The sequence below is a fragment of the Musa acuminata genome, chromosome BXJ1-11 (assembly GCF_036884655.1).
Source record: "Musa acuminata AAA Group cultivar baxijiao chromosome BXJ1-11, Cavendish_Baxijiao_AAA, whole genome shotgun sequence".
In the NCBI taxonomy this organism is placed as follows: domain Eukaryota; kingdom Viridiplantae; phylum Streptophyta; class Magnoliopsida; order Zingiberales; family Musaceae; genus Musa; species Musa acuminata.
This window is the reverse complement of record NC_088337.1, coordinates 24,995,343-25,008,264: the sequence shown is the minus strand read 5'-3', so window position 1 is coordinate 25,008,264 and position 12,922 is coordinate 24,995,343. Positions and strand designations below refer to the sequence as shown.

General features: G+C 37.1%; 1 protein-coding gene across 5 annotated transcripts in view; it reads right to left on the bottom strand.

Annotated features, from left to right (window-relative positions):
* The window catches only part of LOC135586798 (signal peptide peptidase-like 2), a 29,157-nt gene that overhangs the window by 12,619 nt on the left and 3,616 nt on the right, over positions 1 to 12,922 (bottom strand). For all 5 annotated transcript variants that reach the window (XR_010481228.1, XM_065090165.1, XM_065090164.1 and 2 more), the window contains exons 3-8: positions 7,324 to 7,435; positions 7,093 to 7,212; positions 6,405 to 6,562; positions 3,075 to 3,254; positions 2,917 to 2,951; positions 2,643 to 2,799 (exon numbers count right to left, since the gene is read on the bottom strand). Coding sequence is in view for 4 of the 5 variants with exons in the window: in XM_065090165.1 (XP_064946237.1) it covers positions 2,643 to 2,799; positions 2,917 to 2,951; positions 3,075 to 3,254; positions 6,405 to 6,562; positions 7,093 to 7,212; positions 7,324 to 7,435 (762 nt within the window). In the remaining variant the exon portion in view is untranslated. The remainder of the gene's footprint in view (positions 1 to 2,642; positions 2,800 to 2,916; positions 2,952 to 3,074; positions 3,255 to 6,404; positions 6,563 to 7,092; positions 7,213 to 7,323; positions 7,436 to 12,922) is intronic.

Genomic DNA, 12,922 nt, shown 5'->3' with positions numbered 1-12,922 from the left:
AAACATGAGAATCTAGTCCAAATCCATGCGAATCTAGATCGTTACCGTGCAGTTCTAGCCGACTTCTCCAGCTTGGAATGAGGTAGTTTTTAATTCTATACAAAATTTGCATAAATCCATTGTGGAATGAAGTAGATCTACAAAAGAAATTAAAATAGTGGAAATGCATAGATCTAGAAGCCTTTTACATTCTTAAGCATGTAACCATAAAGTTAAGATTAAAATATCTCAAAAAAGGTTCAATTAATGAAAATAACAGAAAAAAGTTTAACTTTGGTTTCATAATTATCTTGACTTTTCGAAAAATGATCCTCCTTTCTCGAGTTTGATCCATGATTTGCTAAGATTTAATAAAGATTGGGAGTTATAGAAATGAATTTGGAGGCAATTAAGATTATTAAGTGAAAGAGAGGAAATGGTGCTAGTTCAGATGGGAGAGGGATCAAATGGCTGGATCAGTAAGGAAATTGAATGATAAATTTAGTGCCTAATACATCCGTATATACTGGACAAATTTTGACCAGACTGCCTGACATGGTATGTGTACCGGATACACCTTATATTGAATAGAAGTAGACAAATTATCAAGTCCGTATATCAGTCAAGCATCAAACTAGTATATACTGGTCCATACTGACTGCTATGGTTGATATTTTGAACCATGGCTCCCTGCTTGTCAGCTACACATATTGCTTGCAATTCAAAAAGGGAAAGAGAGCAAAAAAAATGCAAACAAGTGAGAAAGATGTACCAACAAAAATTAGATTGGAGGTGCCAGATCATTTCATATTATAAAGGATGGGATCTTCATTCATTAAGGCCATGACCTCATGCATGCCTGGAGATTCACATGTGACCTCAAAAAGAGCTGTTGGGAGCCACAGAGATTCTATGGCTAATGTAGATGCATTCAAAGCATATTTAACTGATGGAGAAGAGATGATAGATGTACCAGCTGATTGAAACATAGTGCACATAGTTGAGTGCTAATTTGGAACAGTGAAAGAAAATGATGACGTGATAGCACCCTATAAAATCTTTTACATGTAAGAACCATTATTTTCAAGTAGCATATATATTCCTAAATAATCAAAAATTTTATTTATGTTCTTTTCAATTAAAAAACAGTTTTAGATACATTTTTTCCATTTTAATTTTTTTGAAATTTTCATTTTATTTAAAATCAGAATCCTTATTTACTCCTTTCCAAGAAGTGATCCATTTAGGTGATAATGAATACTCTCAGTTCTTATCTGAAACCATTGTACAAAAAGTATAGCATACAATGATCGAGAATATCTACAATCCATTTTGCATAAAATCTTAGGCAAATAGGTTCCAAGTGGACCTCTCTTAATAGATAACTGAGCCTTGGTAAGCTATTAAAGTAGATGTTGTTCAGTCTCTACAATAAATACTATACATAAAATGATAAAATACCAAGTACCAGGCTCCTAGTGGACCTGGCTTAACCCAAACTCAAAACTTCAAAATTTTGCTAAAACTAGATGTTTCAGCTCACACTGGCTTTGGTTTTGTGCTGCCAGCATAGCATTATAATGTTGCCAGCTATGAAAAAAGACAAAGAAAGAAAAAGCAAGTGAAGATCTATGCAGCATAAAATGAAAAATGTACATCAAAATTGGAATATAGTTGTTCCCAATGTCTCTCCTACCTCCAGCCTCCTCATTGGCAATGCGAAGCATTGGCATAAAGCGGAAGTAAGGTAAGAAGTACAACACAATGATGATTGAAAAGGAGATCTGATGAGGAAGCTGAGGAAAAAACAGACTGACTGATTGAAAAAATAAACCAGATGGTCAATTTCTAAGGTATTAAAATAAACTTTTTTTTTATTTCAGTTTTGTTAGCCCAAATTTTGGTTATCAGTACCTTGTCAACTCAAAAAGTTTGGCATGATACAGAATGTAACATATCAAAACCACAATCCTTTAATTTTTGAGTGAAGCTTGGTTTGTCATTAAAGTGGGTGCTGGTATTCTCACTGTCACTGTGAAAATGACAAACAAGGAAAGAAAATATCAATAATTGATCTGGCATTATGGTATAGCAGCCTGCACTGTATAATCAATACAAGATCATAAACTTTTTTAGAACTATCACCATCTCCATTGTGATAGTGATCTTGTATCCTTAGACAATCTGGTACTATCAGAAGCTAAGTAACTTTTCAAACACACTTTTATCATAACACTTGATTTTCACCCAGTACATGTCCCCAGTGAGCACCTGATTTTCACCCAAGTACATATTGCATAGCGCTTTTAATATTTCAGCCAGCTAGACACAAGTGTTTTAGTTAAGGATTTATATCTAAGCATGACATATTGAATGGTATCTCATCATTCTATGTTTGTAAAAATGTCAACCAGTAAAAGAATAGACATGTTAATTTGTGAAGTGCTGAAACATAGCTTTAAGTGTCCAAACAAATGTTTACTCTCAACTATAACTGCAAGTGTGTGGTGTTAGATACTAAAATTAAATAATGAAACTGCAAGAAGGTTTCTAAATTCATGTACATGAATAACAATAATTCTGAATCAAATGTGAAGTTCAAAATGATGACAAGTTTAGTATAGTAAAAGACACAAGAAATATATCTGTCAGAAATATCTTACAAGAATATCTTGGCCAATCCACGAGTGTGGTGAATGTCGATTTATAGCCCATGAAATGGCAAAAGCAAAGCAAAATGGTAGAAGGACGATAGAAAGAATTGTAACCTCCCCAAAAATGGGAATGTTTATCCTCATCTGCCTACAGCCTTTGAAAACTCTGGATAATAGAGTTGAATAGGAAATTAACAAAAAAGTAAAGAAAAATTTACCACTACAGCAAGTACATTAAAAAATTGTGTGCAACAAACTATAACTCAAGTTCATTCAAACATACCTTAGAATAATTGATAACAGACAGGCATGCAATCCCTGATATACAGAAACTTTGAAAGATACATCAGAAAAACGTGAAACAGCTAATAAAATCCAAGTAACCTAACTGCTATTGACAAAATAATTCTTACAGGAACAAGGTTCTGGCATATCCTATACCTGTGAACCAGCGATGCAGAATAACACGATCAGCAGCAAGACAAACGAATAAGACATAAAGAAGAAGAGCAGCACCAGGAAGGCTGATGCTACTATAACAAAAGATATAGCTCCCACTGCTTTGATTTCAACGGTTTCCTTCTCAGAATCTTCTTCATTCATCTCGGCACTAGGTTGATCCTGTGCATTAGAGTAGAGCAATATATTAACTCTACTCTGCTTTTACGAGGACTATATATTGACAAAAGAAAGAGATAAAATTATATGTAATTTGGATTTAACATATTTCCATTACATACAGCAACAATATAGCCATAATGTCCTAGCTATTTTGGGTCCCACCATTGAGTTTTATATAAAATAATATCCATGGTTAAATCAAAAGGGTCTTCAAATTTTTGTTATATCTTTCTCTAGCTTTAGTAATCCAAAAAATATCCTTTCTCATCCTTAGTGTATAGCTTATTATAAAAATTATCAGAAGCATTATATCTTTGTTATATTTATAATTTTTACCTCTTTTTTGTTGCTTTATATTTTTTAAAATTCTCCTCGTTTTTACAAATTTTCCAATATTTATAACATAATCTTTTAATTTTGCATTCAAGAATTCCTCGCACCTCCAACCACTCTCTCTTAAAGTTACACCAATATTATTAGATTCATCATGAATCTCCTCTATCATGTTAGTGGCCATAAAAAGTTTGTGCAGCAAATATATTATTCTCATCCAATTTTCAAACCTCCTCTTTTTATTATTCTATTTTTTAAGAAACTTAAATCAAGGTTCTCAATTTTGATCTGTACCATTGTATCGAGCCCTGCTTGGTACAGTAGGGGTCGGTACAGTACATATCAAGGCATACCAATAGTATGCCTAGGCGTACTAGCGGTATGCCCAAGAAGTGCTGAAAAACCTCCAAAAATGTCTGGAGGTAACTATCCAAAAATACCGAGGCGAATCGATAGGTACACCTCAGTAACGGTCGAAATCCGGGGTGTACCAATTGGTACACCTCGGTAACGATTGAAATTCAAACATACCGATCGATACGCCTCAATAACGATCGGATTTCGATTGTTACCATGCAATACAAACCTTGTATCGCCCGATACGGGGTCAAAAAACTAGTACCAACTAGTAGAGGGCGGTCCGCGTACCGATATCCTCTCAGACCGGCACGTACCCCTCGTACCGGGCAGTACACATCAAAATTGAGAACCCTGACTTACATTGTTATCTTTGAAATTTTACCATCTACTTCTAATGAAAATTTTACCATTCTTTTTCTATTTCATTTTCTAAAACATATATCTACCGCCATCAATCTATGTTAATCTATCAATCTTTGATAGGTATAACCATATCTACCTTTCCAATGAGGAAAAAAATCAATTTGATTATAATTATTTCATTCTTACAAGTAACTAAATGTTTGTTTCTTTTCTTAAGGTGAGTATTAAAAATAAAATCATATATACCAGTAAAATCTAAAATCATACCATCCTCTTCCTTCCTCTCACCTTATCCAAAATCCTCATGCCTTCTTTCAAATTCAACATGTTCTCTTGATCTCTTCCCATATGACCGTTCTATACCCTCCAATTATAATATTTTCAATTGAATATATTTATTGAATAATTTTATCTAACGTTCCCAAAATTCCAGTTTGGTTTGAGGCTTTGAGCATCTATTCCAGTCCGAGGGGCATAAGCATAATCAAGTTCATCAATTTAAATCTGAAAAATGATCATAACTATTATGGGACTCAGGTTCACCTATAGGGTTTCTTGTTTCTCATCCAGTCTCTACCTCATACCTATCCTACACTTCCCTCCTCTCTTCTCATCCTCCCTGCAGGTACCTCAACAAGATGTCAAAGGAGCATCCATCAACTTCTCCATCAGTAGCCACCTAGGTATGTAGAACATTTAATTCCCTTATTCTTCTTCCTTTTCACTATCTTTTTTTTTACTTCTTTTTTATTGTCTTTCTGGCACATCTGTTTCATCCACCAGCTAGCACAAGGCATGCCGCCCTTAGAAAAATCTTTGAGAAAATCTCCATGACTGGCCTTGGCTGCCCCAAAGACATCCCATGACCAATTTATGGTCATCATGAGTCACAACCACACATCTGAGCAACAATATCCACCAGTCAAACATGAAAATTAGCCAAATCCACTCTAAAATCACTTCAAACTACATTCAGTCAACACTTCCTCCTCAACCCACCAAAAGACCCTAACCAAAAAAAAAAAAAGAAAAAGAAAACCTTACAATCTTATCAGGCTTGTAGAGTCAAATCATAATGATAGCATCGTAATTAGCCTCATCTAACCTAATAATTGCCTCCTCATGCATATCCAGAAGTAAATCACATGCCAATCTAGCTCCTTGTAGCACCATACATGTGCATGGTGCAATATAAGTACTATTGTGCACATCATGTTGTGAGACTAAACAAATTGTAGACCAGTCCTTATGATGTGTTTCATACATATGGACAACTATGAACAACAGAAAGCAGGTCCTTGTAATGTGTTCCATACATGTGCACAACTAAGTGAAATGGACTTCTATATTTTGCTTATAGATCTTGGGGAAGCAAGTAATCCTTGTGCATAATTCATATATTTCTTTAGTTTCCATGTATTGATTATGTTAATAACATATATCATGAATGTAGGCCAGATTCCCAGATTTTTTTCATGCAATTTAAGAATCCTTTCATGTTATACATCCAGCATTATATAAGGCATTTCATGGGTGCACCTCAAATGACTAGTGTAAAGCTCAAACAGTTGTTAGTGCAGTTATGCATATGCAAACTTGCACACAGTTATAGACACATATGTACATGAAACATATGATAAATGACAATGATAGGGTATATATAACCTCAAGTCATTAGATAAATGACAATGAGAACAAAAATATGTTGAGTAAATTTCTTGCAAGTTATTATGTCTGACCAGAAACCATGAATGGTAGGGTAGTAAACTAAACTAGGTAATTCCAAGCCAAGCTATAATAAATAGATCATCAAAGATAATAATATCAAGTACAAACAGATTAGTGAACAACAGTCATCAATGCATTTGCACCTTGTAACTTCACACTCCTGATTTGACAAATCTAGCCAAAAACTTTTGGTTCATAAAAAAACTTGTTTATAATATACAAATGGTCACAACTTATGTCCTTTCAAAAGCATAAAATTACTAAGAAAGCACTGGTGATAGTCCTTTTAGACAAAATTGTTTGCTTTAATAAGGAAACTAAAAGTAACATGGCATTAGTTAAAATTTAAAGGTTGCAACTAAAAACCTTCCGTCTCAATTGATTATAGTGCTCATCAACCTGATCATGTGCACTGAAGTCATCCCAAAGCGAGGCACTGATAATGGATCCAACAGACATTAATGCCAAAAAGACCACTGAGATGTCTATAATGGGCCGAGTAGGTGCATATAGTAGGACATCCACTGTAATGTTAAAAATTGCCTTTAATAAGAGAATCTCAAATAAAATACTAAAGAAGTATCGATACAATATTACAATATAAGTATATGAAGAGAAGGCACTTAAAAAACATAAGGCATGTTCTTATATTAAAGGCAATAAATATAAATTATTTACATGGGCAAGAAAAGCACAAATTATGTTATTAAGATGACCTAATAAGTAGTTTTAGTTACTGTATATATGGATTGATGATTCTTTAATTTGGTTGGTGGTAAACTCGTAGAGATAAATAGAACAGTCAATCTCAGACACTGAGGAAAAGTTATGAGTTAGCAATTAATGCAACATGTTCTTTTTTACAATTTTCAGTTATAAAAATCCAGATTTGTTTTTAGTTCAATATGAATCCATATTCATATTAGGGCCTTATCCAGATAGTGCAGATGAGAATCTCTATTCGAGGAAAAAAAATTAAAATTTAAACTATAAAACTGGAACACTAAGGAAAAATATTAATGAGACTAAAAGCCTATATACATTGGAAACTCACCCTTGCCTCCACTAGACAAGGATGCCGTAATATTTTCCCCTGCTGACTTTGGTATCATAACAACAGGAATAGTAATATTTAGTAGAGTTTCATTTTTGCTGCACACCATTTCAGTAAGATCTGAGTTATAGCAGATAAAATGTTAGCAAACACAAAAAATGGATAGTTTCTATAATAATTTCTTATCATACATGTACTTGAAAATGGGGAAAACAAAGCAATCAAATTTACCTTCATCATCATTTATCACTAACAAACCTGCAGCACCACTAGACTCTGCAATTCTTGCCTTGGTGGCATAGGTACAATCCCCACGCTTGACAACAACAATGGAATCTGACAACTGCAACAAAAAAACCAAAATTTCCTCAACAAAATTGATGTACAAGAAAGAGAAGGAATATATAGAAAGCAAGGACATAACAAACATCTGTGTCTGCATGGCAACACAGATAAAGGGAGAAAAGTATGGCAAAAACAAACTTGATTTAAAATCCGTCTTCCACCATGCCATGCGGTTCGCCCACATTAAAGATTGCAAGGGTGATTCGCCCCTGTTATACTGATACAGCAGTTGAACAAACAAACACACTCACAAAATATAGTTGTACACATGCATATTGAAAAACAAATGCATCTCCAACTAAAATGTCAACGAGGGGGTTTCAGATGCTTTAGGCCTCTAACCAAGGAGATGTTCCACATGTTATAAAACCATCATGTTACAAGGACCAAGACATGTACTGCAGCATTAATTATGCCATGCCTTGTTATCCATGTCTACTTGCTCCTATTGCACATCAACTGCCTGATCTGGAACTAGTATTTTTCTATTTCACCACTCTCCATTATCAACAAATTTCCCTCTGAATTTCAAGGATTGGTAAGGGCTCCATGCAAATAAGAGTTGAGTTTTTTTCTGTTTTCCCCTTCCTTTTCCCTTTTCTACAACTTTTTATCTTTGTGTATTGATGCCGATGTACCTTAGCAATGCACCATACTTTGTCATAGAACCAATTCCAACATAATACTTGTGATCCATACTGGCATCAGCTAAGGTCAATCCTGTTTGGCCAATATTTAGGCCTTATTGCTAGAAATAAACGAGAATCAGCTAAAGTTAAATAAATTTGACTGGAATCAGGTGATTTTTTCCTATTCTAGACAATTTGTCAACTGTAACAGAAGAAAGAGATGAAAGGGTGCATTTGCCATTCACCATAGCCTTTGCATTTGTTTTGAGATGTTCATCAACCAATGTTGCAGTAAACAATGAAAAACTTGGCAGAGGAAGAGGAAAGAGAAATAGAGATTAGTTCTTACCTTTTAAAAGAATTCAGATGTCATTATAAAATAGGAAGATGTCATGGGCTCCGAGATTAATCTTGGTTCCTGATAAACGTGTCCATGCAAAATCTTAACTTTTGTTGCATTCCCTGACACACCTTGGTTCCTAATAAATGGCATCAGATTAATCTTGGTTCCTAATAATATTATAATATATCATTTTCGCTAACACACCTAGCTAATACTTCCTCTAAGCAATGTGGGACTGATACACCTTAGTTTTCTTTTGACCAACCCCTCCCTTGCTAGTATGGATGATCAGGGAGGCTATAGTACTAAGAAGGGGCAATATCTCTCCATCTGAGGTTGGAGGTTTTACTTTGGTCCGTTGACATGGTCAGTATCGCTGCGCTCAACCATGTCATCTACATGCACCATTTTGATAGGGTTATCCTTGTTGCCAATCATCATCGACTCATGACCTTTGTTGGACTTCTCTGGACTTCAAACTTGCTATTGCCCCTTTTGGGTTCTCCTCCTCTTTCATTATGCTGGAGGAAGACTTTGGTTCTTTGCATATCAAAGTAAGAGCCACGAGCTTTTGATAAATATTCACTATCCTCTTTGCTTGGCTGGCATCTGTCAAGTCTTTCGTTGAACCAATTTGATCTCGGGTGGTGAGGAACTTCCTTCTACCCTTCTGGAGTTGATACTTCTAGGGTCGACGAAAGGAAACAACATCTCGATCCCATAAATAGGGACTCTCAAGGATGATTCGACATATATCAAGTGGAACCATCTCACACGTCACCTCGTCGAAGAATTTCTTAGTGATGGCAAAATATATCTTGCATTACTGGTCGATCTTCGTCTTCACATCATCATGAAGCCATCCAAGATGATATGGGCACAGATACAATGTCATCTCTAGGTTGAGCCTCTTGACCAAGCTCGCTGAGATGAGGTTCTTTTGGCACCCGATGCCGAAGATCACGCCAATAACTTTTTGCTTCACTTGGATCTTTATGGTAAAGAGCTCTTCTCAAACCTTTAGATCGGAAGTTGGATTCGAGTCTATAACCTTCGATCTAGCCATTAGCGATAGACTTAGATCCAGGTATGAAATTGGAGAAAGTTTGATGTCATTGCTTGTGGCCGTGATTTATCGACTTTGATCGTTCTTCAACCACTTCTTTGGGAAAAGTTATGGGTGAAATCTTCCAACACTTTTCCCTAGAGTGACCTATAATTTTACAATGATCGCAGAAGAAATCACTTCATTTTAAGGAAGAAGTCTTTACCATCCTCGAAATTCTCTTAGGCCAGTGGCTCCCTTTGGCCTTCTCCGCGGGCTTCATGCTGTGAGTGTGATTCTTTCTCTATATTGCCATCACTATATTACTAGAAGTCGAAATATGATATACTCTAAAGAGGATCAGTTCTATATGAATCTATTCATGGAGGCCAGTGGTGTATTTCATCATCGTCGAGTGGTTGTAGAAAGAAATTCTAAGTACCACCGCTTGTCGAAACTCGATGGTGTATTCTTGCACGAATTGGTCCCTTGGCGTAGGAAATGCCACTTCCTTTATCTTTCTTTGATATGCCTTATATAGGATAGAATTTCTCTCATATAAGCCTTTTGAATCATGTCCATAATATGTCTTCATCGTTGTTGGTTCAAAGATTGGCTTTCCACCATGCAAGCACGTGTCTAGTCAACTTGAGTCACGCAAGCATTACCCTATCCTCGTTGCTATAGTCATATAGATCAAAATAAGTATCACGTTAATATATCCACGAGTCTAATACCTCAGCATTGATCAAGCCGTTGTAGGAGGATATGTCGATGCGAGCCTCGACGCGAAAGGGTTGAGTCCTTGCTGATGTTTTGTTTAGCAGCGTCTTCTTCACAACTGCACATCTCGGACGGAAACAACTCTCTCTCCTTTGCTGCGACACTCTTTACTCAGTCATCCTTCGCTGTAGGATTGTTTTGGGCTTGCATTCAGCCCATGACGATCTCCATCTATTGGGCTAAAACTGTCATCTGTGCAGTAAGGTCAGCCAACGTTGTTGGATTATTGATTGCCATCCCATTGGTGTTTCTTCCATCAAATGATCGTGGTGTGAACTCCAACTCCTATAGTTCTTCGCCCGACTCTTCGTATTCATATCTCATGGTCATCATCCACAAGAACGTTGCTCCGATACCACTTGATCTGTATGGGGTTAGGGGTCGACAATTCGTCGACTTGATACCACCATTCATCTGAAAGTTTTGGTGGAGAGAATTATCACAAAAAAACAGCAAAAAACTGAAAGAAAATAACCCCTATTGTTTGTAAAGTCAAAGTACTAACCACGAGACTTGAAACAATGGAATAAAAAACGTGATAGAAAGCTTATGGGTGCATGAGAACGCAGGTTGTCTTTAGACAGCACATCGGTGCTCTCAATAGGTTGCGGTCGCTACCGGTTTCCGGTCTCCTCTCTTCGTTGTTGGAACCTCCTCTTGTGGTTTGGATAGCAAGCAGTAGGCATTGAAGACTGCTCACAGTAACTAGATGAAGCTTTGGGGTAGAGCTTTAAGCTGCTGGAACTTGCAAAAGAAGGTTGCAGCTGGGAGGAATTGGCTGCACTGTGCAGATTTCTTCCCTTCTCTTCTCACTGTTCTTCGCTGCTCTATGACTGGAAAAACTAGGGCTGGATAGGCTCTTTGCCGCTGGCTTCTTGGTTGCTTTGGTGATACTTTGGATGGGGCTGCTCTCCTCCTTTTATTGTTGTGGAAGGGGTAGAGTCCTAACAGGTTAGGACTTGGAGAGTCCTAATACAGTAATATCTTTAGGACTTGGAGAGTCCTAATGCCTTTAGGACAAGAATCCTAATGTATTTAAGACTTAGAAAGTCCTAATATTGTTGACACTTGTTTAGGGTTGGCACATGGAAGTTCTACTCCTATTAGGAGTTGGTGCCACCCTCTTCTCGTGGCTGCCCCTATTTGGGTTAGAACTGCCCTAATTCTAGTCCAACTGGAATTGGGATTGAGGCCAGTGGGCTACTGTGATATGGGCTTTGCTTGGCTAAATAGGGCCTTGAGGCTTCAAGAGTCCCATCAATACAGCTTGGCCGATTCGGTTGAGGACTATTGAGATTGTCCCTAATCACTCTCTTCTATGGAATTCAATTTTGTACTGACCAGCATTTACCGGTTCATCCATGAACCAGGACATAGGTTGTCACATTTCAGGCAATCCAATCTGTTTTTTTATTCAAGTGATAGCATTTTGTTCTCTTTTGAAAGCCACTATGCACCTTTAGGACTCTCACAAGCATCTCCATCTCTACTCTCTATCACTTAATTGTTGCTACATGTTGCCTGCCTCATCTCTAGTATATCTTCTCCTCTTTTTAGCTTCCGCTTCCTCCACCACCTCCTCTTCCTTTACCTCCTCCCCATTCTCCTTCTTTCTTCTCTTTTCTTCCTCTTATGCTTCCATATTATTCTTTCTTCCCCCTCTCTTCTATCCTCTCTCTCCTATCAGAATGAGATTGTGGTGCATGTCATTGATACCCAGGCATGTACAAGACATATACTAGTCCGGCCATGGACCTGAATTTGTATTCCATGCTCTCTTCCCTTCTTTTTCTCTTCTTCTCCTTATCCTCATCTCCTCCTCTCCTTCCCTCCTACTCTTTAGTCTCCACCAACTGGTATGTCTACATACCATATGTTGGTACATCGATGTGTACTGAACTTTTCAGTCCACCAAAGGATCGATTCAGGTTCAATATCTAGGTTTCATATCATGGCTACAACCACGGATTGTTGTAGCACATGAAATGGCATGGTATGGACGGTATGTACTGGTCCGAGCATGCAGCGATATGTGGACCACCCCCGTTTCAGGTGGTCCGATTAAAATAATAAAAAAATAAAAAGTGGTGGGCCCTTGTCCAACTCAATGTTAAAATAGAAAAAAAAAAGGGGGCAAATTAGGGCTTGTGAATGCAAGCCCTATTCTTGTGTATGATGTTGCTACCCTCGTCGCTTCGTCGCTGCAATGTTGCCTCTTCCCTACTGTGACGCTTCCGCTTTTACTTCATCACTACTGCTACTTCCCAAGTACATTGTCTCTGTACTTTTTCTTCTTCCTTCCTTCGTCCTCCTTCCTCCTCTATTCCTCTATCGCCCTTTCCTCTTCACCCTCTTTTTCTTCCTCATCGAAACACTAATACACACCAGCATACCGTGTGTTAGTACACTGGTACAAATCGATATGTACTAGTCCGACAAATTATCCAAAAAGGCAATACTTGGCTACAACTAAATATATATCTGGTTATCATGTGGGGTTTTATGGCAATCAAATCTAGAATTTAGTTGTACAACATCATGACGAAGGCCTCCATGTCATCCATAGGTGTTGATCGGATGCTAGGACTCACTTCTAGGTCCACCGGTGTGTTGGTCGAACTTAGGCTCTTAATTTTGAACAATCTTCAAGGATGAGAAGGAATCTATAAATTTATCACAATAACA